The sequence below is a fragment of the Podarcis gaigeae genome (genome assembly GCF_964106915.1).
Source record: "Podarcis gaigeae genome assembly, chromosome: 1".
NCBI classification, from domain to species: Eukaryota; Metazoa; Chordata; class Lepidosauria; order Squamata; family Lacertidae; genus Podarcis; species Podarcis gaigeae.
In genome coordinates, this window is record NC_139678.1 from 86,872,455 (window position 1) to 86,899,233 (window position 26,779).

A 26,779-nucleotide genomic window follows, 5' to 3' on the forward strand; every position below is an offset into this window, starting at 1 on the left:
GCAACACCTGAGCGATCTGCCATCCTTCAGGTTTTTGGTTTTCAGACTTTTGTTCAGATCACTGTGCTGTATACATGCAGTTTTCAGGAGTCTCACTAGGATTCTCTTAAGTGCTTGTGATTTAAACCGTCATGCAAATTGCTCAGGTGCGCATTGTAGCTATGTAAGTGGGGGTGGGGAATGGAAGATGCAACCTGAAAACTGCAGCAAACTAATGCACCAATTGCAAAATCAATTTTTAATTAATTTTAGATGTCCTCTAAGTTTAACCAGCCGGCAGATGGAACAGGGTGGAGCGAACCTACTGAAAAAGACCAAAACATGGGAAATCTCGACACGTTGCTTGTTTCTTCTGCTAGATTTTACCAGGGAGATGTAGCTTGGTGTCAGCCATGCGTCCTCTGTAACATCTAGTTAGGCCTCTAGAGGCAGAATAATCTAGGCTAAGTAAATACACATTCAAATTTAATTTGCATAATTAATAGGGTAGCATTTGAGTTTCCTTTGCGCAGAGATGGCTCAGAGCCCTTGTAATGCTTGTCCCTTGGTCTAGGTTTGACCAGATTCCCCCAAACTGGTGCCCTCAAAACGTTTTGGACCACAACTCCCATCAGCTCCAGCCCAGGGCAGCCAATTTTCAGGGATTATGGGACTTGCAGTCCAAAACAGCTTGAAAGCATCAGGTTGGGAAAGACTGGCCAGGATCCCAAAGAGACTCCCACCCCCCTTAGAATGAGATTGGCATGGATCATTTTTCTCTGTCTGCAAATGTTGTGGGGATATTGTAAGCCAAACCTGGTGGACTCTTTGGTTATGGTTATGTGACTCTTAAAGGCAAATAAACTCTTTCTGGGACTGATGTTAACAACCCATCTCACAGGGAACATGCTACAGCAGGGATGGGGAGCCTCAGACCCTCCTGGCCTTTCGTTCTGGCCCTCAGAACTCTTCCCAGGCCACATCCCTCACTGGTCCTGCTATGCACCTTGAATATTTTTTGGTCTGGCTGGAACATGAATGCCCAGAGTGCCCCTTGCTTGCCTAGAAATGGTATGGGAATGCCTGCAGAAAGGGAAAGGCATTTGTTGTTCTACCCATTCTTGCTTTTGGCCCAGCCCCCCACCAGCAAGGGACCCTCAGAGGGAAATGTGACCTTTGAGCTGCAAAACGTTCTTTCATCCCTCTTCTACAGCAGCTGCAGATAAACTAAGCTGGAGGACTTCCCTTGCAATGACTGCATGGTCTCCCTTTACATCGGGACAGATTACTAATCTGAGGGAAGAGGGTGTCCCCCAAATGCTGCTCCCCATGCTATTTTGAGACATGGCGAAATGAGGAAGCACACGCATGCACAGCCAGTTTGCGCAAGAAGGGGTGAAAAGTGGAGTGCCTGATGCAACTGCGAATTGGGATTGCCTGTGTCTCCAGTTTCTCTCCCCCCCCCCCCAGCCTCTTGGTTGCTAGGTGGCCCGAGTCATTCCTGGCGGAGGGGGAATGCAATAATGGCTAATCTGCAGTTCTCCCCATTACACCTCTTAATGATTCCCTAAATCATGCTAATGAACTGCACCCTCACCCCCCTGCCTCTTGACCCTTCCCCTCAGAAGAGCACCAAAGGGCAGCCTGGATCCATTATGCTGGTGAATGCGCCGGGGCTAAGATTTATAGAGCAGGCGGGAGCTACGAAGTGGTCTAGCTGGCTCCTTGGCCCTTACAACAGGACACCTGGGCTGTCATTAAAGGTAATTAGTGAGCTAGTGCTGATTGATGAGGGGTCCAAATAGCCTCTTGGCCCAGCAAGGGGGTCTTGTTGGATGGATCAGCTCCTTTTGATGCCCAGAGTGTAATGAAGTCTCCCATTTGAAACCTTCATTAGGGTCTTCTTAAAGGATCTGGGTTGGGGAGCAGGATGGACCTCTTTAATTTTTTTTTTTAAAAGATGATACATTTATGTGTTGAGCCAAATAGGCCTGAAAATTTCATCCTCCTGCCCCTTTGATGAAATGTTGCCTGAGTGTATTCATCTCCTTCCTTATAGGGCTGGAGTATCTCTCAAGAGAGAATGAGGTGGTGGTGAGGGGGAGGGGGACTCCTTTCACATTTGTTTATTATGTTTGCATGCTACTCTTCTCCTGGAGCTCATGCAAAAGTTGTAGGAAGAATTCCACCCAGCAGTTCCAGTGTCTTGTGAGCCTGATTTCAGCTGCCATTTTGAATTTCATCTGGTTCTGAGTGCTCTGTAATTTATTCAATATTTTCCTTTGTTCATTGTAAGCTGGAGGATGGCCAGTTTCTTGGGAACTGAACTATTCTTCAGGCAATAGTCTGGTAATGGGTATTTTGACATACAATCTCAGCTCTTTGTGGATGGTCAGGTTCTAAAAGTTGGCACTAGTAGTAAGAGCTCCACAGCAGTGGAACACATGCACTTGGATTGTAGATCATGATTGGGGGGGTGGTGGCAGAGCTAGGAAGTAGCTAATGTGCTTCCTGCACAATCTTTTCAAGAGGCAGATGGACAGTAGTTGTTCGTCTTTGCACATGAGTTATTGATGCAATAACTTGAGCACTTTTTTTCCTGCCATACTTTCAAGTTTCTATTCTATAGAATAGAATAACCACTGGGGTTATGTGAAGTTACTTTGGGGACCAGGTCTGGTCTGGTCCATACGAATACCAATTGACCATCGCTGCTCTTAGTTACTGCCCTAGATATTTTGGTACCTCTGTAGCCACTTCCAGGTGATCTATTTACTGAGCGTTCAGCCTGATTTGTTTGCATAGAGAATAGACAGTGTTTGCTAATGAATTATCATTCAGCCCAATTTATTTGTGGGGAGAGTAGATGATGTTGCATCAAAGCAAGTGTTACCCCACAATTTTCGGTGCACCCCCTTGCTTCCCTTACAGCAAAAAGTGGGTTTGTTGCATGAGACTGTCAGGGTTTTAGACAGTAAGTCTTCCCCACCTTCAAGTGATTTAATGTTCTATCAATGCCCAATTGTGTTATGAAAATTCTGATACTTAATCCATCGTAAAATTGCAATTATCCAATCTTAAATATGTTATTTTAAAAACAAATATCTTGCAGCCAAAGAGTTGGGTGGGACCAGCACTAGTTTATTTTGGAGTCTCTGGATGTGGCACCGAATCCTCCTTCCTTCTGTACTTGCAGATGAATGGGAAGCCTTGTTCTGCAGGCCTTTGGTAGAAGCAGGAAACCAATAGGTGTAATACCAGCTTTTCTGATACTGGGAGTGATGGAAAGTGCATTCTTGACGGCCTGTTGTATGCATTGCCTCCCACCTCCCTCAAGCAGTTCTATTTTGTTCTTGGCATATATTGCCATAGTTTTTTCTTCTGTTTGCTGCTTGCATGCAACACTTGCTTCTCATTTGCACCCACCCACCATTTGCACTCTTTATTTTGACCTTTCTGCATTTGCATTGTGCGTTGGTTTAAGACATGGGTGGGGAACCTTGGGCCCAGCGGCTGAATATTGCCCTCCGGACCTCTCTACCTGGCCCTTAGGAGTCTTCCCAGTCCTTCTCCACTTCCCAGTCCACATTCCTAACCCCAGGCTATGCCCCTCAACAGTCCTTCTCCACGCCCACCTTTTGCCTGTCTGGAATGTGCCTTTGAACTGTGACAATGTCTCTTACTTGCCTGGAGGGAAGAAGGAGAGATTTGTGTGGAACATGGGTGCATGTAGAAACCTCTGACTTGGACTGTCAAGAGTCTTACCTGTTGCTCCACCCACCTTTGCTTCTGGTCCTGGCCAGCACTGGCATGTGGTCCCTGAAAGGTCGCCCATGAGGGAATGTGGCTCTGTCATACTGAGAAAGGTTCTCCATCCCTAGTGTAGGAGATAAGATGCTGTGGTTTTAAGGAAGCTGATATATCTCGGACTGCATTCCCCTATCTGCAACATGGGCAAAACACAGAATCACAGATTTGTGGAGTTGGAAGGGACAACGGAGGGTCATCTAGTCCAAACCCCTGCAGTTCATGAATCTTTCACCCAAAGTGGGACTCAAACCCATGACCCTGAGATTGAGAGTCTAATGCTCTACCGACTGAGCTGTACAACTCTGTTATAAGGCAGCATGCAAAAGAAGATAGGAGATGAAGGGAATGAACAGGCTACTGGGGAGGCACAGCATTTGTGTCCTCTTCCCAAGATATTGGCATAGTCTTCCAAGTCTCCAGTTTGGCATCTGTTGCCTGTGGCCTTCTTTCTTGTCTCCCCTGTGCTTTGGGGCAGGGATGTGGGAGGAGGCTGTCCCATCATGTAATGAGATCAGCTGGGCAATGAACTGCATTGGCTACAACTATCACTTTGTAAAGTTTTTTTTTAATAGGAGGGGAAACAGCAGTAAAAGCACTTATGAGGTGATAAAGGGCTTTAATGAGCTAGCTCTTTGATAGCACAGCTGTAAACTGAGAGGGAGGCAGGGAACAAAAAAAAAAGAGTGGATGGGAGAGAGCACTCAGGATCCACCTTATGGCCTCCAGCACTGTTTGTTTCGAGGCTCTAAATCAAGATTTTCTCTGCATTTTCCCATTCCCCAAGACAAAGGCATATAAATGCAATGTGATCACACTGAATTGTGACTCTGTTAGAGACTTTGTGGACTCTCAAAATCATTGAGTGGGACTGTGGCTGCGTCCACAGCAAGCATTTAAAGCACCTGACTTCTCCAAAGAATCCTGGGAACTGTAGTTTATTCCTCACATAGTTCTAGTTCCCAGCACCCATAACACACTACAGTTCCCAGGATTCCTTGTTGGGTAGTAATGTGCTTTAAATATGCTTAAAATGTGTGGTGTGTGCACAGCCTGTGAGGCATCTGTTGGGGATACGTTGTATTCTAGGAAATTCTGACACAGAACGAGCTTGAGGACCTTGGATATCTAGTGTAACTTTCTGATCCTGTTCAGGACAGATCTACTACAGTTACATTTTGGACAGGTTGTGGGGAAACTATCTAGGAAAAGAGAAAGATAATCCAAGGATAATAATTCAGTCATATGTTTGGCCATATGTTTAGAACGTGTACATTTTGCATGGAGGAAATCTGAAGCATGCCTCCGTTTTCCTTAGCAAGAACTTCCTTTAGGGATGGCGTCAATAAAAATGGCTCCTTTATGACAGCAGGAACCTACTCTAGGGTTGCCATCTCTAACTAGAAATCTAGGCTGGGTGCAATTGGGTGCTATAATGGATCAGAAATATGCAAATAGTTGTTTTCACCTAAATGCAATGATAAGCAGGTTCTCCAGTCCCATCTGAGTTGATGATGCTACTGGCAATTAGGAAGAGCACAGCAAGTGCCCTTTTCATGAGCTGAGTTGCAAGTGCTACCCAAGACTAGAGCTCCCTTGCAAGTTAATTAGCAGGATAAGCTTGCCAAGATGTCAGCTGCAAGTCAATTACAATCAGAACTTCTGAACAGAGCTGAATGAAACCTACTGTTTTGCTCTAAAACTTGGCAGTGATAAGCGCCTTGAATGCAAAATGCAAAATATTGAATCTTGTTTTACCAGCTTTCATTTTCGGAATGACTTAAAGGGACATTGATATAGGTGGGAGAGAATACACAAAAAGTGCTTTTATTTGGTTTCCCTTGCCCTTTCTCCTCTTTTGCCATGCATTCTTCAAGACACACGTGTAGAGGGATATTGAAACACCACCTTCTCTTTCTTGAGAGGACCTGGGAACCTCATGTACCTTGAATGGGCTGCTGAGTTCTCCAGGGTGCCTTTCTTACTTACAGAGTAGCCCTGCTTAAGGCAGTCTTCACCCATCTGGTGCCTTCCAGATGCTTTGGCCTGTAACTCTTATCAGTCCCAATCAGGCAAAGGCTGGTTTAAAGGGAATTTCCCTTAACTTTCCAAATTCATTTTGCACTGGGCATGCTGGGATATATATGCCTTTTGTGAGTCTAGGTATGCTCCCGGTGCCCATAGGTTGGAGTTCCAATATTTAACCAGTTAGAGTTAATAAAAAAATCACTCTTGATGGATTGATAAGGTATCCCAGTTAAGTGGACAGCAGATTTTGTTTTGATTTTTTTTATAATTAAAATAGAAATACAGTATCAGAAGAGATATTTCTTCTTCCCCGTCAAACAGAAGCAAATGCTTCTAAGACATGTCTGCTCCCACACATTTATGTCTCCACCAAAAGAACATCAAAATATGTTTGCTTCAGGATTTTTATGTTTCCTCCTTTAAAAAAACACATTTTAAAAAATATATAGTAAGAAAAGACATAGATGACAACAGGTCATCAAAAAGTAAAAGTAATGTAAGGTCATTGGTGTAGCCAGGATTTTTATTAGGGGAGGCAGAACTGATGTGATTGGTCAGTTAGTTAAGTATTTCTATTGTTTTACTTGATTGGGGTGGGGGGGAGCTGCCCCCTGTCCACCCTTGGTTACGCCTATGTGTAAGGTCCATCAAAAAAGATACAGCATGTATTTAAGATAATGGGAGGAGAGCAAAAGAGAAGAAAAAGAGGGGAAAGGACAAGAAAGGTGAGAAAAGGAGAACAGAACAAAAAGATAGAAAGAAGGTGCTGATACATTTCATAATTGTAGTTAAGGCATACAGATTTTTTATTTAAAGAAAATATACAGAAAGAGTGTTCAATGAAAAAATATATATACACAATATAGTAAAGGTAAAGGGACCCCTGACCGTTAGGTCCAGTCGTGACCGACTCTGGTGTTGCGGCGCTCATCTCGCTTTATTGGCCGAGGGAGCTGGCGTACAGCTTCCAGGTCATGTGGCCAGCATGACTAAGCCGCTTCTGGTGAACCAGAGCAGCGCACAAATTTTAGTGGTTTCACTGTTTACTCACATTGATTTTATTTTATTATTACTATATTGTATTGTACTTTATTACTATTTTAGAAATCAGTTTTAACTTCTTTTGATTATAAAATTATTAAGAATTTTCGCCGCTAAACAAATAAAAAATAAGTATCTAATTTGTTTTATTAAACATGTGTAGAATCTGACATTCGTCAGTACAGATAGCAGGGCAATATACAGAACACAGAGTAAAACAACTAAATCAAATAATGAAATAATAATGATACATACTGAAATGCACCATGAAACAAATAAAGCAGCTGAAAACAACAGAGCAGATTAAGCCCTAATCAGCTTACAAAACCTGGAAAGCCTTGGCAAATGAATTAAGCCCCAACTTGATGCCAGGATGATAACAATGGCATATTCAACCCAAACAATTGATTAGTCAATTAAACAAATGAAACCCCTGCAATTAATTGACTAAGATTTCTTTAATTTGGATGACAGACCATTAAATTCCCTAAAGATGCCAAAATCTGGGTTTTATCCACCAGAATCTGCAAAGCCATTTCATTGACTGATATTTCCATGCTGGGGCTTGGCGTGGCTGGGGTTGAGGTTTGGAAGGAGCAGAGGGAAAGGAAAGGCAGAGCTGTGGTGGTTCCTTTCTCCCCTGCTGTGGTACTGGATAAAAGGCGGCATTGTTGTGGTTTCCCAGACAGGGCTTGGCGAGTGAGGTCCCTCGTCCTCCAGGCCTGCTGCCGCCTCTGGTTTTGTTGGAAGGTCTCATTGCGTCAGGCAGCACAGCAAATGGAGCGGACTCTGGCACGACATGTCTCTTGCCCTAACCTGGTCTTGAAAATGTTGTGAGAAAGAGTGGGGCAACTGTATAAATGAACTAATTAATAGAAGTGCCAGATGTACTTTATTTTAAGAGATGACCCCGTAAGCATCTAGGATTTTAATGCTGCAACTCTGTGGGAATCCCAGTTGTGTGATTAATATGGCCACATTCACCCCATCCATTTAAAGCATTACATTAGCACTTTAAGCAGTCATGGCTTCCCCCAAAGAATTCGAGGAGCTGTAGTTTGTTAAGGGTCCTGAGACCCCTATTCCCATTTCAGAGCTACAGTTTCCAGTGTTCCTTTTAACAACCAATCCCTCTTCACAGGAACTCTGGGAATCATAGCTCTGTGAGGGGAAATAGGGGTCTCCTAAAAACTCTCAGCACCTTTAAACAAACTATAGCTCCCAGAATTCTCTGGAGGAAGTCATGGCTGTTTAAAGTGGTGTCATAGTGCTTTAGCAACAACAATTTAAATAGATGGTGTGAATGTAGCCTATATTAATAGATATGTACCCTTACTATCTCTGGTGTGGACTTCCTGTTTTATGTCGGTAGCACAACAGAACCTGAGACATACATGGCAAAAGTATAATCTCCTGTTAAATGGATTAAATGTTTGAGATGTCTTCGATGCTGCCTTTAAGTTCCTTTAGAGTCCTGTACCTGGAGAAATCAGCAGCATGGAAAATGTCCATAGGCCCGTCCAGTGGTAGCTGTGCTTTGATCATATAAGTGTTTAGCTCCTGGTTCATGATGTCTAGTAGAACTTAACCCATGGCATGACATTTCTGAGTTTTCTTACCACCACAGTTCACATCACTGGCTGCTGACAACAGGGCGGGGGGAAGTATGTGATGGCAGTGACACTGAGATAGGTAAATTCTTTTAGAATGTTCTGGAAGGAGATGGAGAACTAACTGTGTGGCTGCCGTTTTGTGTGTGTGGCAGCATTTATGCATTGAACTGTAAGTTGAGCTTGCTCCCTTGGTGCACAGGAATTCTGACATATTCTGGAAGAAATTCTTAAACCCAGGGATAAACTGGGCCTATTGGGCTTTGTCCTGATGTGGTAAGCTCTAGTGAGTTGTTTATAGTGGTACTTTACTTCATTGTTGTCTGGGGCTCACCATTTTATCCCAGCCCAAGGCTTGGGACCATCTTGTTTGCAACCCAGCTATCTTTCTCATTTTCTCCCTGTCCCCCCCCCCACTTCACTTTCCTCCTTCAACCCTCCCTAATCTCGTTCTCCTCTTTAAAAAGCAATACTACCAGAGGAAGGAAATGGTGCTGCTGATATACGATCCACATTACATTGGGACATGACCCAGTTGTGGGTTTGGTTCTATCAGATGAAGATGAATGTTGAATGGCCATGTCAGACCTAAGCCAATGTCAATTCTGCAGTAGCCAGAGGCCAAAGCCATTGGGCCAGAGGCAACTGATGGCATAGGCTTGTGGTTCTCAAACTTGTTTCTCTGGGCCCTACTTTCAGAATAAAAATTTGCTTTCACCACAAAAAAATTCTTAATTGATAAGAAATACATTGGAAAACAAAAAGAAACAATACAGAACACAACAACTTTATAATATGATCATGGGACACCCAGAAACTATAAATCAGTGCAGTTATGAACATGAATCATTCCCACATACTTGATGCTCTCATTTTGAAAAGATATGTACTGTACCCATGTTATGTAAATAGTATTTGTTTTGTTTTGTTAGTATACTATACTACTCTGAAATGTTTAAATGTTTCTATGATTGTCCTCGAATCTTCCTGCTACAATTGCCATCCTCTCCTGGCTCACCAGTGTGGTGCACCACACCCTTTGAGAACCACTTTCATAGGTGAATGACTTACTGGGCAGCATTCTGCAAAGAGCTCCCTCATGCAACCATCTGCTTGATGTGGGCTGTAGGAAATTCATATGGATCCCATGTAGAGACACTGATATCAGTGTCCTGTAGTTTTAGACTTTGTTTCCAGACTGTTCACTTAGGACAGCAAGTTGTTCCTTCAGGTGCCCAAGCAAAGAAGTTTTTGTAAACTGAAAGTACTCTCCCTGCCTTTGGGCTGCCCATTTGCCACAGGTGTAGGTATAGATAGACAGGCAGGCTAGGAATGTCTGTAGGCATATTTTCAAGGCTGCATTTATTGTCCAATAATTGGACATATAAAACTGTCTTATACGGAGCCAGATCATTAGTTTATCTAGCTCAGTATGGTCTACTCTGACTGACAGCAGCTCTCAAGGACTCAGACATTTTCCTCTGCAGCCCTGCTAACCTGAGATCCCTTTTAAACTGGAGATGGTGGTGATTGAATCTGGGACCTTTTGGATGCAAATAATGTGTCCTGCCAGTGAGCTACAGACCCTCCCCATATCAATTTCAGGGCTCATAGGTCTAGGTCTTTTAGCTTAGTTAAGATTGTACAGCGCATCAACCAACCCACCTAAGTCTTTGTCCCTTTCTCTCTCTCAAAGCTTTTCTCTTTTCTCCCCCACATTTACTCCTTTCTTTCAAAGCTGCCAATCACTGGTCCACCCCCTGCTGCGTTTCCAAGGCTTGTCTAATCTGGAAATCGAACGTGAACCGAATTCTGTGTGTTGCTGGAAGGAAATATGAACCAAATGTAAGCATGGCCATTCAGGGGGAAACACACTTCCAGGCCCAAGCTGTTTTTAATAAGGGACAGGACCCGGCAACGCCAAGGCAGCAGGCTCAAGGAAGCCCAAGAAAAAAGAACAGTCAGCACTGAGCTAGTAGGAGAATGAGGAGGATCCATGTGGTCAATTCAGCTGCTCCAGATTTGCCAAATTAAGGCGGCGGCTTCTTCTTCCACCAGCTAGTTGTCCTTGGTTTGTGTGTGTCTCTGTGTGTGCAAACTCACCTATTTGTAGCACGGTTATATTCTTCTTTCAGTCTCATGCTGCTGTCTAGTTTTAGGAAGTGGACTGTGAATGGAAGGAGTTGCCTCTCTGCTGCATACTGAGGCAGTGGATTTCAGCCAGTGTGGGGTGCCTTGAATGATGGTTAAGGGTGCTGTGGGCAACACTAGCCTCTGTCCCTTTTTCCTTCCCTCCCTCCTCTGATGCTCTCTCACATCTCTGCCTCTTCAAGCCTTGCACAGCTGTTTATTGTAGCAGCCCTGACTATAAGCTCCATAGGTGAATGGTGCTTCCAGGAGGAATCTCTCTTTGGGATGGTGGGGGGCGGGTAGGCAGCTCAGAGACCAGGGGCAACGGCAGTGGCAGCGGCTGCCTGGAGGACTCACAAGGAGAGTGGAGAGGAAAGGAGGCTGGGGGAACACTCCACAAGGAGACTGTTCAAAGAGACTGCCAGCTCTGCAGGCAAGAGGTGACATAACTGGGCTCCTGATCCCCATAGGGGTGCCGCAGAAAGAATGTAGTTGGTTAATGGAGCTGTGGACTCAAAAAGGTTGAAAGCCTCTGGCCTAGGGCCTAGAGGCACATTAACCTGGGGCAATGTGGTTTGACGGCTGTTTCTTTATGTTGGGTATTGTGTATGGCAGGAATTGGAATTAAGAGATATCGAAGGCTGAAACCAAGAGCCAATTAGACTTGCTTTTTGAGGGGGGCGGGAAGCATGAATGTGTCCACCTGTCTTAAGGTGCTGGCAAAAAAGCAGGAAAGTTAATGCACACACCTTATTTTCCAGAAGCAGAATGCATTTGGCAAGCTTCCAAAACCAATTAAGAGAATATGTATTTATCTCTTTTTCAAGCACTTTCTTCCTTTTTGCATTTCCACATAGCATAGGGATATGCTAATCCCTGACTTCAAAAAGCAAACTTCCCCATAATGATTTCTGTCATAAAAAAACCATTATCAAAATCTTAATTCAGATATCTGATGTTGATATTTAGACTGCAACGATTGTGCTTCTTAAGTTAAAAGAAGTTAAAAGAAATGCAGCCAAAAGATCCAGACCTCTTTTCATCCCCCAAACCCAAGCCCTACAAGTGAATTCATGGCAAATTGGTTGCTTTTGCAGTGGAACTTAACTCAAATGCCAAATTTTGGCATAAATAGCGACTGGCCAGAAACCAAATTCCATGACTTAAAAGAGTAAACAATCAAAGCATCTGGCATGAATATCTGCTGCTACAAGTTAGTCTTCATTTAACACCAAAATGATGCTAGGTGCTGTTCGTATTTAGAGATGGTGTGACACTCCCACTGCCACCCAGAAGAATTCAGTCCTGGAGATTGATTTTGTCATATTTAATGCTCAGCTAGCCTGCCGCTGGTTCGGAGACAGGCTTCCCACAATAAGGATTTTATTGCTCATGGGTTGTGGGTCTAAATCTGCTAGACTCTCCTGAACACGACTTCAGTGTCCTTTCGTGCTTAGCCAGCCCCAGCTTCCCCCGGAGGAGCATAGCCGTGTGTTTCATTTCTCCTTCCCTCCTCCTCCTCCTCCTCCTCCCTTTGCTTCTCTTGTGGGGATGGGGCTGCAGCTGAAACTCGGCAGCCTTTCAACCATTAAACTATATAAAAGCGCGGCAAAGTTATGCAGCTGCCCATCGAGGAGGGGCCAGGAGGGGAGGGGTCTGCAGCCATAAAGAGAGGGTTTCTCCAGAGGCACCGCCCCTCCCCCTTTCCTTTGGAGGTGAAGGAGCTGACCCAAGAAGAAGCAAGGAGAGGAATCCACGGTGACACCAGGCAAGGGAAGGCGAAGAGGCAGCAGCGGCAGAGAGGCACATGCCTATACGTTGTTGTTGGCTGGAAAGCCTCGCGCTTTCTCCTTGCCTCTGCCTAGTCCTCCTACCCCTTGGCTGCGCGGAGGATGTGCTGAGCTGATGCTGTTATGCTGTCGGTTTCACTGAGTCTCCCAAAGGGCCGATCTGGTGACAGGATGACCTGGGTTTGCCTGTCTTGCATGCTTTGGGTATGTAGATGTCTTTCGACGACATCCCGCAGCATCATTTTCCTCCCCCGCCTTACTCCCAAGTTGCTTGCTTTTGGTTGTGTTGCAAAGCGAAGCCGGGCTTCTGGTCGAGGGGTTGCAGTTACTGGGCTGGAGTGTTTCCTTCCACTTTTGACCGCATTTCCAAACAGGGCAACTGTAGAGGAGGAAGGAGGGGATGTCGTGGGAGAGCTTTGTGTTTGTTCGTGTGTGTGTGCGTGCATGTGTGCATCCATGTGTTAATGCCAGTTGATGGATGGATTTCAAAGCCTGCCTCTCAGGGATTGGAAAGGGAGACGAGGATCGGGAAAAGCAGAGGAAAGCCCTCCTAAAGGATTCCATCTGGATGTGACTTTGCAAGGAAAGCCTTTGATGCTTGCTGCGAAGCAGATGTCCAGCTATCCGGCTCGCTGCGCCACTGGAGAACACTGCAGGGAAGCCGGGGATGTCGGGCTTAGAAGCATTTTCTTCCTTTCTCCCCTGTTTAAAATGCCATTAGTTTTCACGTGAGGGGGAAATTGATTTTTCACTGTTTTCCCGGCGCTTGTGAGAACCAGATCGCTCGCCCCTTTCTTTACCGGTTTTGCAGCGAAAGGGAGGGCAAAACAAACTGTGCTCACTGAGAGAGCCTCTATGGTCATTTGGAGGCGATCTGTTAATGCAGATAGTGGATGGGTATTTGGAAATGTGGAAACCTGAGCATGACATATTGGAGACCACCCACTAGGCTAGAAAGGTGTTTTGCAGTTGCATCTTGGGACGCATGACGGTGGCACCAATATCTAGAAGTGGATCTGGCTGTTCTAAGCTCCTTCCAGGCGTCATGACGGATCATATTGGAGACGTGCATGTGACCTGCTGTACACGAGTGAGTGTCGAAGCTAGGATAATCTCCGGCCACCTATTTCTTTTCCATGTCCTGTAGGTCAGGTAACCTGCTGCACGTGGCTTGTGTGAGAATACAGTAAGCAAGATTTCTGATTTACAGTGGTACCTCGGGTTAAGAACTTAATTTGTTCTGTAGATCTGTTCTTGAAACTGTTCTTAACCTGAGGTACCACTTTAGGTAATGGGCCTCCCGCTGCCGCTGTGCGATTTCTGTTCTCATCCTGAAGCAAAGTTCTTAACCCGAGGTACTATTTCTGGGTTAGCGGAGTCTGTAACCTGAAGCATCTGTAACCTGAAGTGTCTGTAACCCGAGGTACCACTGTTATGGGAGAGAAGCAGCCAGTGGGAAAATACCAGAGGTTAGGTGCTTCCACAGGCAGGAAACCAGAGATGCCAAAAATAATTGTGTTTTTAAAGAGCATTATTTGTGCTTCCTTCCAATACTTCATCTAGTAATCCTGCTGGCCAGATCCTGATACAGTTGGGCCCAGTGACTTGGAAGGCCACCCTGAGACCCATTTATAACAAGGCAGGATTTGCTCCATAGCTGCTCAGCCTGGGAGGGGGGTGGGAATGGGCTTTGGGACATAACTAATCGGACAAACATTTGCATGAAAAGAGAACTCTGCTTCTCCAGAGCGGAGCCTGTCTGCCTGGTCCCTACAGTTACAACCCGCTGTTTGTGACATCGCTTTGTTGCCATAGCGATGCTTTGGGTGGTCCCAAAGGCGTGGGGGGGGGAGGTGGTGGGTAGTAGGAGGACAGAATGAAGCCAAGAAGAAGTGGGAGTGGGGGGACTCTGCAACTGCCAAAATTGGCCTGGGTTCTGAAGTGGCCTTTCAGGGGGAGAGAGTGGCGATGGATCAGCAGGCTCTCAAATCTGGGTGGAAGAGCCAGTGTTGTTGGGGTCTGTTTCCAACACTACCTCATATTAGTTACACCACAGTAATGAAGATGTGAGCTATTCTTGCTGATCTTTGCAAAGCGAGGTGGTAAGCCATGGAGAAACAGTGGCAGATTTTTTGTTCAGTTTTAGATGTCTCCCTAAAGAAACAGAAGCAAGCAGAGGGATAGACTCACGAGTGCCGATTCACAAAAGCATTTCCTACAAGCTATGCTTAGCCACACATCCCATTGTCCCACGGCTTTCTCCCTTGAGGAAAACTGCTCCTTAGTGTTAAATCAGAGCAAACAGCAATTCAGGTTTTCTCTGGACTGGCATTTGCGCCAATCTAGCACTAAAGAGTGAGTTTTCCCTGAGAAACGAGTTGGGCAAGGGGAAAACCTGATTGGAGCCATGCTTTCTAGGCATGTGATGCATGCAAATGTAGATGAGCCATCTCTTTGCTGTATTGACTGGCGTTGTGAGTAGTCAGGAATGTATTTTTTTAGTTTCCGAACCCTCCAGTTCCTGAAAACCATTTGAAAGATGGGCACTGAGTCAAGATCTCTGTGCATGAATTAGCCCATGATCTGTCTTGCGCAGGAGCCTTTCCCCACTGTCCCATCTATTCCCAGTTAGGGTCAAAATGGAGAGTAATCTGAATATATGAACAAGAGGCCTAAACAGTTTCAGCATTCATGAGACTTACAGGCCCAAAGTCCCCTTGGACTCATGGGGAAAGTTCCTTACTCCTTTGATGGTTTGCTTAGTCTCCTTGCATGTGTACAGAGGAAGCTGAATCCGGTATTCAAAGAATAAGGTGAATGTAAAGGACCCCTGGATGGTTCAGACCAGTCAAAGGCGACTATGGGGTTGTGGTGCTCATCTCATATCAGGCCAAGGGAGCCAGCGTTTGTCTGCAGACAGCTTTCCGGGTCATTTCATGGAGGACCTTAAGGTATTTAAATAGCAACACTCTAGAGGGCCCGGGCCCTAAGGAAGTTAGATTAGCCTCAACCAGAGCCAGGGCCTTTTCAACACTGGCTTTGACCTGGTGGAACACTCTGTCTCATGAGACCAGGGCCTTGCGGGATCTGATTTCTTTCCTCAGGGCCTGTAAGACAGAGTTGTTCTGCCTGGCCTTTGGCTTAGAATCAGTTTGACTCCCCCCCCTCTTTTTTCCTTTCTCTTCCTGTGATGAGGCTGCATTTTAATGTTTTAATTGTTTTAATGTTGTATTTTAATCTTGTTTTTTAAGTTGTATTTCAATCAGCTTGTTTTTATTATTGGCTGTTAGCTGCCCTGAGCCCGGTCTTGGCTGGGGAGGGCGGGGTATAAATAAAATTTATGATGAGGAGGATGAGGAGGATGTGGCCAGCAGGACTAAACTGCTTCTGGCACAACGGAACACCATGGCGGAAACCAGAGCACACAGAAATACCGTTTACCTTCCTACCACAGTGGTACCTATTTATCTATTTTCACTGGCGTGCTTTCGAACTGCTAAGTTGGCAGGAGATGGGACAGAGCAAGGGGAGCTCACCCCATTGTGGGGATTCGAACTGCCAACCTTCTGATCAGCAGGTCCAGCCATAGAGTTCATGAGCTTGTTGGATTCCACCCCCCCGCCCGCCCCAGTACCAGAGATGAAAAACAATGCAGGGAAGCATTTAAATGGAAGCAGAGTGTGGCCTCCACAAAATAAGAAGTGTGTTTGTGTATGTTTTCATACCGTGCTTCCCTCTGCTTCCTGATTGCTGGCTGCTTAATGAGCTAACAAAGCTCTCCAGTGATGTAAGATCACAACGTGTTCATGCGGAGTTTTATCTTTCCCTTTTAATTTTTTTGCTGTAGGAGGATTTTATTTTATTGCAATGATTTAAATGATCGGGGGGGGGGGGGGTGACACGTGTTGTGATTTATCATCCTGGACAAGAACAGGGGAGGTCAGAGAGTTCATTGCGCCTAGCATCCTTTCTCTGATAATGGCCAGTTCCAGATGCTTTTGAGGAAATGTTTTAACAGCATGGGGTACTAACCGGGAACTCCAGTCTCTGTTGATCACTTCCAGCCTGTTGGAAGCTGATGTTTTTGGGAGAAGAACATAGGAGTTCCCAGGAGCTTGCCTGCTTTTTCAAAAGCAACAATAGAGGGAGGTGAAAGACCAGAGCCAGCTTTTTTGGGGTGGGGGGTGGGGGGATGCTACCAAGTGATTACATATTAGTTCAAGTCTAGACACTAAGCATTTATAGCACCCCTTTCTGATTAGGAATCATGAATGATAATCAGTGACATTTTAATAGGGTTACTTTGGAAATCTGGAAACTACTTGTAATTCCAAGGTGCCAGTCATATTTGTAGCAGCTGGAATCAGAAATTGTGCCAGCTTTATGCAATGAAAGAAAATAAAAGGAAATTCAATTATGTTTAAAATATCAGATTTTTTAAAATAAAAAAGGATTTGTGCAATTTGAAAAGCTCAATTACATTAATTGTCTTTTGTTTAAAAATGTAGTTTGCAACAAAATCTGAATTAGGAAAAGAAACCGATTAGACTTAAAATATTTGATCCTTTTTTATAGATAGCAAAACAGGGTGGTTACATATTCTTCTGCCTAATTATGCCTCCATAATTCTCTGTGTCTGTTTTAGATTGTAATCCTTTTAGGAAAGGCGCCCATCATACCTGTTCTTTATACTGTGCCATCTACAAGGAAGGCTCTATGTCAATAAATCTGCAACCCAAAATCAAACACTGCATTAAAGGTGTTGTTTGCACAACAGAGCAAGCCCAACTAAAGTGGGAGATTTCTACAGCTATTGACATGTGCCCACAACTCTCCATCCTCCATTCAGGCAAGCAGGAGTTGGTGGGAGACATTGTAGTCAGACAAATGAACCAGAGTAAGGTTTGGAGCAGGACAGGTGAGGGGTGTCCCCTGGGAAAAGAGGGTGCGGCTTTGGGGAGAGTGTGACCTGGTAAGAGGCATGGGGACCAGAGAGCAATAGTGACTAGTAATGGTCTGCCACTGTGCACCTGGCTTCCAGGCAACATAAGCACTACTGCTTACTAGGAGAAGTAAGGGCAAGTGAGGTGGTGGGGATGTTGGCACTGTGTGGGAGCAGTACCAGGGCCCCTGCCCCTTCAACCCTTCTTCTAAGTGGCAGCTACTCTGCTGCTGGGAGGTCATTTGTGTGGCAGTGCCCCTCCTTGCTGGCTGCTACAGCCAGACGGAGAAAGTCTTGATGGCTGTATTTGCCCTTTGGACCTCAGGCTCCCCACCAATGTTAAACAGTTGGTATATAACCAAATGTATATAATTTTGCAGTTCCAAAGGCATGTTAAGGCTTTGACCAAAGGTTCTGTCATATGCTCCTATATAAATGCCCTCTTGAAATGATAACCGTTATATTCTACCAACTAGGTGGCAAGATGTGCAAAACCTTTTTCTTGGTGAAGTAAACTGCAGATTAAACATTCCTGATTTTATTTAAATTTCCTTGGTTTGAACTTTATAAATTTAACAAAACAAACAATTTCGCGCGTTCCATGCATAATTGCAAATTAACCATAGGTTAATTAACCATAGGTTAATTTTCCCTTCATGGAGATACAGTAATTTCCTGATAGGAAACTGAATATTACAAAGTATGGAAAGGGTGTGTATATGTGCTCAAATGGTTTTATTCTCTTGGAACATTGACTGGATGTCAGATATTCAATCCTCTGGGTATCCTTGGATAAAAGGGCATTTGACTATCCATGTCCTTTCTTTGGGGAGGTTATGGCTGTGTAAGAAAAGCTAGTACATGAAACTGCCTTCAGATACAAGCTAGAGGACTGTGCAGTTAGGCAGCTTAGAATCATAGAAGTGTAGAGTTGGAAGGGACCCTGAGGGTCATCTAGTCCAACCCCCTTTCAATGCGGGACTCTCAACTAAAGCATCCATGACAGATGGCCATCCAATCTCGGCTTAAAAACCTCCAAGGAAGGAGAGTCCACAACCTCCCAAGGGAGTTTGTTCCACTATCAAACAGCTCTTTCTGTCAGAAAGTTTGGTTGGAATCTCCTTGCTCGGAACTTGAATAAATTGAATATGCAGACCAGGAGAAAACAAGCTTGCTCCATCTTCCATAGGACAACCCTTTAGATATTTGAAGACGGCTATCATATTTCCACTCAGTCTCCTCTTTTCCAGGTTAAACATACCCAGCTCCCTCAGCCGTTCTTCATAAGGTTTGGTTTCCAGACCCTTGATCATCTTGGTTACCCGCCTCTGCACACATTCCAGCTTGCCAATATCCTTCTTTAATTGTGGACACAGTATTTCTGGTGTGGTCTCTATAAGGCATAATAGCTTTTTTGGCTGCTGCATCACACAGTTGACTCATGTTAAGCTTGTGGTCCACCAAGACCCCTAGATCCTTTTCACACATACTGCTAGTAAGCCAGGTGTCCCCCATCCTATATTTGTGCACCTGGTTCTTCCTGCCTAAGTGCAGAACTTTACATTTGTCCCTATTGAAATTCATTCTGTTGGTTTGGGCCCAGTTATCCAATCTGTCAAGTTCATCTTGAATTTTGCGGCATTAGCTACGCTGAGCATTTCATAATATTGGAGCTGTTTTCCATAATTTTAACTTTAATTACCTCTAAAGTGAAGCAATGTAAATGGCTACTACTTCACATAAACAGAAAATATCTGCAAGTCCTAAGTTAGCAACTCTTAATATCCTTGGGTTGCCTGCTTCCCTGCGCCACCAATTATTATTTCCCATTACTATCAGATGTGTTCATCGTTTCCTCTGGGAGACAGAAATTAGCTTGGATTGATGTGTGTGCAGGTGAATGATTTGAGCAATATCACCTCATTGTATGTGTTCAGTCTTGTCAAAGCTCTTTTGCTGTCCTTCAACCCTGAAACATAGTTATTCAGTTAAAAAAATGGCTATGGCTACAGCCCTGGCTTTATTTGTCTGCTTTCAAAAAAAAATGTTAGATGCTTACAGTTCTTCATATGGATTCCTTGTGTGCTAGGCAGGCAGCTAAGGTTGCCTGGCAACCATGGCCTCCTCCCAAACTTGCATGGGAAATGATAAAGAAAGAACTGGATTAGAGTTCTTCTCCTAGAGTGCTGTGGTAAGTGCAGTGCAACTTGGGAAAAGAACACAAGAGCAGCCATGTTTGGTTCGGGCAGTAGTCCATTCAATCCTGTGTCTTTTGATAGTGGTTAGATTTGAGTTTTTCAAGACATTTTAATGAGCAGGGTACTTCATTTCCAAGCTGCAATCAGTGGTGTGATTTTGGTGGGAAATGGGGAAATATTAAAACACTACTAATCAAATTTTGGGAGGATTAGAAAGCAAAAGATTTCTGGAGTGAAATGTTGATGCTCAGGACTAAACGTTTTGCACTAGGGCAACAAACAAGGGAGCACTTCTCTGATCTGTCCAGTATTGGCCGCAGTTAGAGGCAGGTACTGAACTTTGTGGATCATTATTACTGCTCTGGTTCATGCTGGCTGGGCCTCATTCTGCTATCCCTCAAAATATTAAACAGCTTGACAAAAGTCAAATGGGCCTGGGGATGCAATCCTTCCCCCACTTCAACACACTGGAGCTTACTGCTAAGTAAACATGGGGAAGATTGTGTTACTGTTGGAATTTGTGTTCAAGGTTAAAATAATCATCTGTCCTGACTGTTGATGGTTTACTCTGAAGCACCAGTAAGGTCTTTCCACCAATATAGTTCCTGGCTCTCAGAGAAGGCAGAACACATGGATTTCAAAGCCCATGCCCTAAGTCCATGCTCTTACTAACAGCACATATGAGGACTCTTTGATTCAGCAAGTAAACTCAGCTGCCGCTGAGTGCAAAGCTGATAGGCTCCGGGTATAAATTTTCTTAATAAATGAACAAACTAGTTCTTGTCCCCGTGGTTAGCCCCAGGCAAGATTGATTTCCTATTCATGTAGCTCAGGGAGGACACAGTCCTTGTGCTTTAGTAAACCTCTCTTGCCTTTCAGTGGCACCCGTGGCCTGTAAACTTAATGAGAATAATCACTCTTAATTAGACAGCAATTTAAAAGGCAGCAGTTGAGCTCTTGATTGGGGAGCCCTGCAGTAAAAACATGTTATGTGAGTGTGGCAGATGGAGGGGAGGGTGTGGCTAAAGGGGAGAACTGCATTGGGATAAAGGGAAGGGACAGTTAAATGAGGGTTCAAGAAGGTTGTTTGTTTATTGCGATGGAATGAAAAGCAAACCGTTGAGCAACTTTATAACAAGACTATGGGGGAAATCAAAGGCATAAGAAAGCGAAACTGTTTCTTTCCCCAGTGTCAGCCACATAGGGCAGCATTAGAGAAGCAGTAGCAGATGGCATAATGGGGCTTACCTGATCTCTTGGTAAGTCAGTCGTTGCTGCTTACTGAAAGGGGCAAGGTGGCAGAGGGGGTGAAATGAGCCAGATGCACTATTAGGAGTGCCAGATTGGCTCAGCAGGTACCTTTGTACTGTGATGACCTCATTCCATCAGTCTCACCTCCCCCCATAAGCAGCAGCGACTTGCCTGCTGGGAGGTCAGGTAAGTGCCTCCACCCCACCATGTCATCTGCTACAGTGGAGAAAGCATCTTTCATTCTGACCACAACTGGTGACAAGGGTCATGTCTTCTATTTGCAGGTGGGGATGGTGACCTTATGTGGTACCTTCCTCCTTAACAGTTGTATTGGGTGCGGGGAGCACAATTTAAGGTCCCAGCTCTTGGTCTTGTGGTAATGAAGGACTTATTTTCACCTGGTTTGGGTCTTGCTTTTGCAGATGCCTCTCTGCCTAAGATGATAGTGGGTTTCATTCAGAAAAACCGCCTGCAGGTTGAGTTTACTTTATACAAGTGCGATGCTATGGGTACTTAGTTCAGGCTATGCTTTGTAGCACCACACATCCCAGTGGTAAAACCAGCAACAGTTGGCAAATAATGGGCTACTATATGTGCCTTGGGGATGCGGGTGGCGCTGTGGGTAAAACCTCAGTGCCTAGGACTTGCTGATCGTAAGGTCGGCGGTTCGAATCCCCGCGGCGGGGTGAGCTCCTGTCGTTCGGTCCCAGCTCCTGCCCACCTAGCAGTTCGAAAGCACCCTTAAGTGCAAGTAGATAAATAGCGGGAAGGTAAACGGCGTTTCCGTGTGCGGCACTGGTGCTGGCTCGCCAGCTGCAGCTTCGTCACGCTGGTCACGTGACCCGGAAGTGTCTTCGGACAGTGCTGGCTCCCGGCCTCTTAAGCAAGATGAGCGCGCAATCCTAGAATCGGACACGACTTGCTCGTACGGGCAGGGGTACCTTTACCTTTACCTATATGTGCCTTATGGGTTCTACTACTAAATTGCAATGATACCTCTCTATGATGGGCCTTAGGGGGAAGTCTAGGCCTTTGGAGGATTGCCCTAACACTGCATTGTCTTTATGCTGCATGGACACTAGTATCCTTTGGTCCTCCATGCACTAACAACAGGACTGCCTTTACTTCAAAGGTTCACTCATCAGATCACTGGTTCACTTAGGCCCATGTTATCCACACCGATTGATGGTGGCTCTTCAGGATTTCAAAGAAGGATCTCTCCCAGTCCTACCTGGAGATGCAAATGATTGGACCTTGGACCTTCTTCATTCAAAGCATGTACTCTACCACTGAGCTGTGGCCCTTGCTCTGTTAATGTAGGACTTGGCTGGTCAGTTATATATCAGTTTGCTGGATGGATTGGAGTTCGTCTTATTAGCCATGGGTCAGGAAGTAGCTTTGTTGTGCCTCTGTCTGCACTGAGGTCTTGTCCACACTTCCGCTGGTCCCATGCCTAGAAAGCACAGGTCCAAGCAGTTTTCCACTTGTCCCGCACTTTCCAGGCATGGGTCCAAGTGGTTTTGCCTTTGTCCTGCCTCTTCCCCCTGGAAAACCCACTCTTAAGTGCTAAATTGGAGCAAATGGCCATCTGCAGAAAACACACGTGCCATTTTCTCTAATTCAGTGCTAAGTTGCTGATTTTCCAGGGGGAAAGCGGTGGGGTAAACAAAAGTATGGCTGAGCTCTTAGCTAATCCTCCTCTCCAAGAATTTTGTTGTTTTTCACTTACGATATTCTGGCGCTGCTTGTCAGCACTCAAGCCCAGGCCTGTACCCAACCTGAGACTTGGAACAATTTTGGATGGGCCTGTTTAAGGCTGTAGCAGTTATATTCCCCCCTCTCCATTCCTACTTTTGTGATTGAATTTCCCCATGGAAAGCTCTTTGGTTTAGATACCTTTTCCCTAGGGGCTGGAGGTCATGAGGCCAAGGGAATAATTGACAAGGTCAACAGGCTAAAGTGCTGGAGAAGATGCTTTGGATATTGAGTGTGTGGGGTGGGGTGGGGGATGTCAAAGAGCCCCATGGGCTCCTGTCACTTTCTCTGAGGGGCGACTTAGTGACTTTCCAGGCATGTGGCATGAGGACATAGGGATGAGGATAAGTGTTAGATGAGAGGGAAGCTTCCAGTTACAATTGCTTGCCAGGCCATCTGAGGCAGCCGATGCCGTGAGCAACATTCCCCATGGCTCCCACTGATTGTAAAAATGCGGGTTTCTTCCATCTTTCAGATTAGTCTCTGCCATCCTGGGGCTGATGTGAGCTGTGGACACAAGGTTGGCAGAGGTTGTTTTGAATGATGGTAGTGTGACAGTTTCTCCCAGGTGCTTGGGTACCATATACACATGTCCATCAGACCGTCTGAAGGAGGTTTCATTGCTCTTCCCATCCTGCACAAATATTCTTAGGGTATTTTCTGAACCCCCGCCTGCTAACCCTTTGGATGCCACCAATTTAGCTTTGTTGCCCTACTTTCCCCCCAGCTCAGCTAAAGTCTCAGTAACTTCAATGTAAAAACAAACCGGGATTAATACTGTCCTTAACAAGAACCAGATAACGGGGGGTGGGGGGGGTGGACTGAAGGTGAAAATGTATGGAGAGTTCATTTTTTAAAAATTGCAGTTCAATCAATCCCCCCATATAAATAAACTGCTATAAATCTTTAATATGCCAAATGTATTTCAACAGAGTCTTCCTTGGGGCCATATTTTTGCAATTCTGCAAAAATAAATAAAAACAACAAAAAATCTCAATTTTGTGTTTACTTTGTTTTATTTATTTTCCGTAGGATTGTAATATGTTTTTAATATGCCACTGTGTAATACTTTGTAGAAACCTGTTTGGCAGATTAAGGATTTATAGCAGTGTGTTTATGTATATATATATATTGTATGAGAGAACCATTGACCTGTAATCAAAATGTTGTATTTTCTTTATAAATGTTTACCTTAAACTCATTTTCCCCTCCCAGTTACCCAGCAGCTTCAACATAATACTGTTTCAAGGATGGATGTGTTCTCTCTGTCACCCCAAGTTTCACCTGCTTGATATATTCAGCAAAATGATGCAATTCCTTGAAGATATTTTCTTCCTCCCCTTCCTCTTCCCACTTCTGATGCCTCACATCTGCATTTCACCCTCTGTAACCTCACATTGCATTCTCAACCCTGCTCCCTGAACTCGGGAAGAAGAAAAGTGAGGGTCTGGCTAGACGTTACAAGATACAAGCAGCTATTGCTGCTCAGTGTCCATTCCCAGCAATATCTAATTTGCTAATTGGTTTTAAGAGATACAAATTAGATATCTGCTGACATTGAGGGTACACCAGAAAAGGAGGAGGAGGAGGTCTGGTTTAAAACTGAGTTGGAAAGCTCTGGTATGGCAGCATCATTGTACACTATTGATGTTTAAAAGTATATACAGAGACATTGAGTGGATGCCACATGAAGTCTTCCATTTTTGGAAAACAACAACGAAGGATTGATTTACTTTTACATTTCCACACTTCCCTCTTCAAGCATGAGGGAAAGGAGAGAGAGAAAATAGTGTTGGTTGTCTGGATGGGTTGTCATATGTTTTTCAGCATGCCAAAGCTAATGGACCATCTAGAGGAGTTGGGAGCTGGGGGCACTGATGCAGTGGTTCTGCTCCTTCCTCCTGGTCCGTGTCCAGAAAGTGGTGTTGGAGGAAGAGTGTTTGGACCCCATGGCTCTCACTTGTTGAGTGCCTCAGGACTCCATCCTCTCCCCCATGCTTTTTAACATCTATATGAAGCCGCTGGGAGAGATCATCAGGGGGTTTGGGCTGGATGTCCACCAGTATGCAGATGATACCCAGCAATATCTCTCCTTCAAATCAGAACCAGTGAGGGCAGTGAAAGTCCTGTGTGAGTGTCTGGATGTGGTTGACAGATGGATGGCGGCTAACAGATTGAGGTTGAATCCTGACAAAACAGAAGTACTGTTCTTGGGGGACAGGGAGCGGGTGGGTGTGGGGGACTCCCTAGTCCTAAATGGGGTAACCGTGCCCCTGAAAGACCGAGTTCGCAGCCTGGGAGTCATTTTGGACTCACAGCTCTCCATGGAGGCGTGGGTCAATTCTGTTTACCAGCTGCATCTGGTACACAGGCTGAGACCCTACCTGCCTACGGATTGTCTCGCCAGGGCGCATGCCCTGGTTATCTACCGCTTGGACTACTGCAGTGTGCTCTATGTGGGGCTACCTTTGAAGGTGACTCAGAAATTACAACTAATCCAGAATGCGGCAGCTAGGCTGGTGACTGGGAGCGGCCGCCGGGACCATATAACGCCAGTCCTGAGAGATCTTCATTGGTTCCCAGTACGTTTCTGAGCATCGATTCAAATTGTTGGTGCTGACCTTTAAAGCCCTAAATGACCTCAGCCCAGTATACCTGAACGAGCGTCTCCACCCCCATTGCTCAGCCCAGACACTGAGGTCCTCCTCTGAGGATCTTCTGCTGGTTTACTCACTGTGAGAAGTGAGGTTACAGAGAACCTTCTCGGTAGTGGCACCCTCCTTGTGGAACGCCCTCCCTTCAGATGTCAAGGAAATATCTGACTTCTAGAAAGCATCTGAAGGCAGCCCTATTTAGAGAAGTGTTTAAGGATTGATGCTTTTTATTATGGTTTTAGCTGCCCAGAGTGGGTGGGGAAACCCAGCCAGATGGGCGGGGTATAAACAAAAAAATCATCATTATCATTATGTGATGTGTCCTACATTGTTTCTTACAATGATAGCATGCGACTGGCAATGGGGTGCATGGCTAGATTTCATGGTGGCCCAGGGACCATTGTTTAGAGGTAAAGCAACAGTTTTTATACTTCCACGTTTATTTATTCATACTATTTATTCTGTGATTTACAGCATTTTATTGCCACCCCCGCACTTTGCCGAGAAGGTTCCCAGAGTGGCTTATGAAGATAGTAACACAGTCCTTTCTCACAGGCTTACAATCTAAAAGCTACGACAGGCAAGGAGTACAGGGTTGGGGAAATAGGAGGACAAAAGCAAGCTCAGATACCAGTTCTCAAAGTTTCAGTTCTTACAACAACTGGCTGAGATGGAAACAGTTTTTAGCTAGATTTTAAAATGCCACCGATAGCTGCTCCCCTACCACCTTCCTTCCTTCCTTCCTTCCTTCCTTCCTTCCTTCCTTCCTTCCTTCCTTCCTTTCTTTCTTTCTTTCTTTCTTTCTTTCTTTCTTTCAATTTTAAAAGCATAGTAGCACATAGGGATGCATTCTCACGATCAGCTGCTGCATATGTATTCAAATTGAACCATTGTGTTGGATCAAATTGACTGTGTATATTTGGTCTGAACCTCTGGTTTGGAGTGCAGTCATGTTATCAAATTTATACAGCAAGCAGCAAAGTCCTCTTCTGTGTTCTTATTGATTGGCTAGACTATATAAATAAGTTGAGATGGGATGGGAAGTTTTGAAGAAAAATCTTCTAGTGCTAGCTTGTATGCAAATATTTAAATTGGAATTCTTCTTCCTTTTAATGTTTCTGTGGATAGAAAGAGGGAAGACAGACAGTTCAGAATATGTTCTCCCCTAGGATCTTTTCCTGATTGAATCATACAGGTCACTGGAGAAGGCCTCTTGCCCCTCCTGCCTTCAGCTGCTTCTCTAGTTGATGGCATTCAATTCACCATGTTTGCTCTTTCCCTTTTGGCAGTTTGGGGGAAAAGGTCCTTGCCTGTACTGCACGCAACCTCTGTGATGTACCGTGTTGGTGGCCTTGCAAGAGGGTTCCACCTCTATTGCTTGATTACTGTCTGCAGTTGGGTGAAGAGCCTTGTGACAAAACAGTGCAATGCCAGGGGTGCTAACAGCACTTTGCTCCCACCTATGGGAAGAGCCAAAGCTCAGTGGTTAGAGAATCCGCTTTGCACCAAAAAGGTCCTGGGTTAAATCCCCAGCATCTCACAGTAGGGCTGAGAATGTTCCTTGTCTGAAACCCTGGAGAGCCACTGGCAGTCA

The 26,779-nt window shown here is 45.0% G+C and overlaps 1 protein-coding gene across 21 annotated transcripts in view; it reads left to right on the plus strand.

The window, feature by feature from the left end:
- The window catches only part of TNS1 (tensin 1), a 330,451-nt gene that overhangs the window by 59,686 nt on the left and 243,986 nt on the right, over positions 1 to 26,779 (plus strand). The window contains exon 1 of one of the 21 annotated variants that reach the window (XM_083727781.1): positions 12,474 to 12,589. The exons of the other annotated variants lie outside the window; for them this stretch is intronic. Within the exon in view, the coding sequence (XP_083583907.1) occupies positions 12,509 to 12,589 (81 nt within the window). The 5' untranslated portion in view covers positions 12,474 to 12,508. Of the gene's footprint in view, positions 1 to 12,473; positions 12,590 to 26,779 lie in introns of those variants that run through there. 21 annotated transcript variants of the gene reach the window in all.